Consider the following 5,000-nt stretch of genomic DNA (forward strand, 5'->3'; position numbering starts at 1 on the left):
GTAAAAACCAACATGGAAGAGAAAATTATTGCTTACTGCCTTTTTTATTTGCACTTAGGGTCAGTTAACAAAGCTACTGTAGCAATCAGTAGTTTAGTGCTACTAGCAGAATGACTAAAATGCTTTTTTACACGCATGCATGCACGCACGCATGCACACACACACACACACACAGTGAGAAGTGCTATGCATGGAACCCCAAAATGTTTACACACTCGCAAGAGAACTTACTGAGAGCTGTAAATCAGATGACCTGTGACTGATGCAAGGTTGCAGTCAGATGGAAGGTCACTATGATGGAACTTAAAGCAGAATACAAACCATGATTTCCACATAAGCTATGGCAGCATTGCTGTTTCCAAAGTTTTATTTTCGTTTCTCTATTATTAATTTTACTCATGTCTCTATCTTAGTAGGAACTGACGGATAAAGAAATCAAACTACATAAACAAACGGCAGCAAAACTGTTCAGAAGTTAAATAATACTAGCATATTTAGTAACAATAATAAATTTAATTTATCCTTGACAAATTTTAGTTTTATCAATTTTGAATATATCTATTCCAAGCTTCAGCAACTCTTAGGTGTACCAACTGTGATGGTACACAGTCTACCAGTTGTGGTAATGGTAAGAGGTCTGGAGGGATGGTCACAATACATTACTGGTCTTGTGATAAGTGGCTCGTTAAAGATTCTTACTATTCAGTGGGGGGGGGTCCACTTTATTGAATGCAATCTGGAATTTACCCTGTAATCCAGTTGCTTAACAGTTAATGATATTGTCAACCTTTGCAGAGCACTTAGTGCCATAACTTTTTATTAATTGCTTTTTGTGAAGAAGGAAAATTTGATTGATTGATTGTTTTCATACACATAATGAGAAAAAGGCTTAATTAGAGAATAGTTTTGGCATATCTTTGAGTGGGATAATTACAAACATTGGTACAAGACCAAAGATTTATAGGTGGGTAGGGCACCTATAACTCAGAACTCAGAATGTAAAAAGCTAAAAAAAAAATGCCACTGCATATTTTGTCTGGTGCTGTAATGATACTGCCAGTTCACCACCATAATAATAATAATAATCATCATCATCGTGGAGGCGCAATGGCCTAGTGGTTAGGGCAGCGGACTTGCGGTCGGAGGATCGCGGTTTCGATTCCCAGACCGGGCGTTGTGTGTGTTTATTGAGCGAAAAACACCTAAAAGCTCCACGAGGCTCCGGCAGGAAGTGGTGATCCCTGCTGTACTCTTTCACCACTCTAAAGGCGGTGCTCCAGCATGGCCGCAGTCAAATGACTGAAACAAGTACAAAAAAAGAAAAAAAAAAAAAATCATCATCATCGTCGTTTAACGTCCGCCTTCCATGCTAGCATGGGTTGGATGATTTGACTGAGGACTGGCAATCCAGATGGCTGCACCAGACTCCAATCTGATCTGGCAGAGTTTCTACAGCTTGATGCCCTTCCTAATGCCAACCACTCCGAGAGTGTAGTGGGTGCTTTTACGTGCCACCGGCACAAGGGCCAGTCAGACAGTTCTGGCAATGATCATGCTCAAATGGTGCTTTTTATGTGCCACCTGCACAGGAGCCAGTCCAGCGGCACTGGCAACAACAACGACCTTGCTCGAATGTTTTTTCATGTGCCACCAGCACAAGTGCTAGTAAGGTGACACAGGTAACAATCATGCTTGAATGGTGTGCTTAATGTGCCATCGGCACGGAGGCGAGCTTGTTGCTCTGGCAACGATCTCACTCATATGGTACTCTTAGTGCTCCACTAGCACGGATGCCAGTCATCGAATTTGATTTCGATTTCACTTGCCTCAACAGGTCTTTGCAAGCAGTATTTAGTGTCCAATGAAGGAGAGGCATGCTTAATTGGACTGGTTACACCCCTGGCATAGGTCACAGTTTATGGTCTCACTTGCGCTTGCCGAAATAATAATCATTTCTGCTAAAGGCACGAAGCCAGAAATTCTGAGAGAGGGGGTTAGACAATTATATCGACCCCAGTGCACTGCTGGTACTTATTTCATCAACCCTGAAAGGATGAAAGGCAAAGTCAACCTTGACGGAATTTGAACTCAGATCGTTAAGATGGATGAAATACCACTAAGCATTTTGCCCAGCATGCTAATGATTCTGTCAGCTCACTGCCTTCATAATGATAATAATAATGATAATAATAATAATAGTGATAATGGTTTCAAATTTTAGCACAAGGCCAGCAATTCCAGGGGAGTGGGTAAGTGCCCAGCTGGTACTTAATCTATCAACCCTGAAAAGATGAAAAGCAAAGTTGGCCTTGGTGGAATTTGAACTCAGAATGAACAGATGGGCGAAATGCCTCTAAGCATTTTGCCTGGCATGCTAACAATTCTCCCAGCTTGCCACCTTAATTAATAATAATAATGATAACAACAACTACAACAACTATAGTAGCAATAACAACCACAATATGGTGGACTCAAAATATGGCCATCTGCAGCACAAAAACTCGAAGAGACCAGGTGGTTATCTAAACACTTACTGAATCAGGTGTGTAGTTTGTCCATCAATGCGACATAGACCATCTAGTCATCCTGGGGTGGAAGTGGGCTTGTTTTGTGAGTCCACAGATGGCTAGTGAGGCCAATCTGCGCCCGAAAGAGTCTTTCACAGTGTGGACAGGGAATGGTAGCGCCTGCTACAGGGTTGTTAGCTCTGTACTTCCTGGCTTGTCTGCAGTCTTCTGCAGCAGCGATCGTATTTGTCTTGCATGTGTTGGTACCCTTGTGGACAGCTGATCACCACCCTTCTCTGTCTAGAGCAGACTGCTCCCAAGTGTCATGGTCGAAGTTGAAGGCTTTCGGTGTGTCCTTAAAGTGCTTCTTCTGGCTGCCTTGTGAGTGCTTTCCCTTTTGCAGCTTGCCAAAGAGCAATCTTTTTGGTAATCGATCATCTGACATGTGAACTAAAAGATGGAATAACAAATATGGGTGGCAATAATTTATTCATATGAATGAATCAGGTGTAAAACAGAAGTCAAATAGACATTATTCTCATCAGAAAATGGGATAGGTGCAGGTGTGGCTGTGTGTTAAGAAGTTTGCTTCCCAACTACATTGTTCCAAGTTCAATCCCACTACTTTGCATCTCAGGCAAGTGTCTTCTACTATAGCATCAGGTCGACCAAAACCTTGTGAGTAGATTTGGTAGATGGAAACTGAAAGAAGCCTATCATGCATACTTAGATAAGTGTGTGGTGTGTTTTTGTGTCCATGTTTGTCCCCTGCTACCACTTGACAACTGGTCTTGGTGCGTTTATGTCCCCTTAACTTAGAAGTTCAGCAAAAGAGACTGATACAATAAGTGCCAGGCTAAAATAGATACTGGTATTCAATACATTTGACTGAAACTTTTTCAAGGAGGTGCCCCAGCATGGCCACAGTCTAATGACTGAAACAAGTAAAAGATAAAAGAAGTTGTAAATTCTAAATCTTTTCCTGTTGAAGACTGCATCACTCAGCAAAGTTTAATGATTAATGACTTATGAGTAAAAGGTCACCAAACTCTGAAGATAATATGAAAATGAAGAACCTCCTGTAAGTCCAAAGTCCACCTTTACAAACATGCAATTTTGTTTCCTTGCTAAAAATATTTCTATTTTTTTTCATTCATTTCGCAGCCAAAAGATGTTGATTTTTTCCAGTTTGTTGTTGTTCCACCGAAAGTTACCAAAATAATTTCTCTTGGTTCCTCAAAGACAGTAAGTTTTACATTCAATGTTCTTTATTCATATGAAATGTTATATAGTTATACATAGATAGGTCATGTTACAAGGTGAAGATAGTGCTTTACAGCTGTTTCAAACGTTCTTTTTTTAAATTCCCTCACCTTATAGTTTGTCTCTATCTTTTCTTTCTCTCTCAGTTTGCTTCATCCGCCTTTAATCTATCTTTCTCACCCTATCTCTCTACCTTCTGCTTTGCCTGCAACGTATTCAGTTAAATGTAAAAGCACATTGTGTGTGCATTTACATATGTACTCAAATGAAATGGGATCAAGAATCCAGGCAATTACTGCAGTTAGTACTCTTGCAAATACCAGTGAACAGAACATATAGAATACATCATCATTTAGCGTCCGCTTTCCATGCTGGCATGGGTTGGACGGTTCAACTGGGGTCTGGGAAGCCAGAAGGCTGCACCAGGCCCAGTCTGATCTGGCAATGTTTCTACGGCTGGATGCCCTTCCTAACGCCAACCACTCCGTGAGTGTAGTGGGTGCTTAGATAGCCACGGTCGGATGGTGCTTTTTATGTGCCACCGGCACGGGGGCCAGGTGAGGCTGGCAATGGCCACGATCAGATGGTGCTTTTTACGTGCCACCAGCACAGGTGCCAGATGGCCACGGTCGGATGGTGCTTTTTACGTGCCACTGGCACGGGGGCCAGGCAAGGCTGGCAACGGCCATGATCGGATGGTGCTTTTTACGTGCCACCGGCACGGAGGCCCGTCGGGGCGGCACTGGCAACGGCCACGTTCGGATGGTTCGCTTACGTGCCACCGGCAGGCTGTAACCAAGAAATAAATGTGATGATGGTACCTCCATTCCATGTACATATGTGTGTACACACACACACACACACACACACATACAGAGTGGGTGACAAAATGTTAGTATAAGCATGGAATAGATGTACATTGAATTAGTTCTTAAAATCAAACTTCCTAATTGGAGTAAAGTAGTCTAGCAGAACAAGAGTTGGCTATGAAATACATAACTTGAGTGAGTAATAAAGAGACAAAAGATGGAATAACAAATATGGGTGGCAATAATTTATTCATATGAAATATTATATAGTTATACATAGATAGGTCATGTTACGAGGTGAAGATAGTGCTTTACAGCTGTTTCAAACGTTCAGTGACTGGTCAATGGATAAAAAGCATAAAGCCTCTTGTTGAGTCATATAGACTCACAGACCCAATTTCTTAGTTTCCGTGGCACATAT

General features: G+C 41.8%; 1 protein-coding gene across 3 annotated transcripts in view; it reads left to right on the forward strand.

Moving 5' to 3' along the window:
- The window catches only part of LOC115219818, a 50,767-nt gene that overhangs the window by 21,058 nt on the left and 24,709 nt on the right, over nt 1-5,000 (forward strand). For all 3 annotated transcript variants that reach the window (XM_029790097.2, XM_036509639.1, XM_029790098.2), the window contains one exon: nt 3,672-3,752. In XM_029790097.2, the coding sequence (XP_029645957.1) occupies nt 3,672-3,752 (81 nt within the window). The remainder of the gene's footprint in view (nt 1-3,671; nt 3,753-5,000) is intronic.

This window comes from Octopus sinensis, linkage group LG15, assembly GCF_006345805.1.
Source record: "Octopus sinensis linkage group LG15, ASM634580v1, whole genome shotgun sequence".
NCBI classification, from domain to species: domain Eukaryota; kingdom Metazoa; phylum Mollusca; class Cephalopoda; order Octopoda; family Octopodidae; genus Octopus; species Octopus sinensis.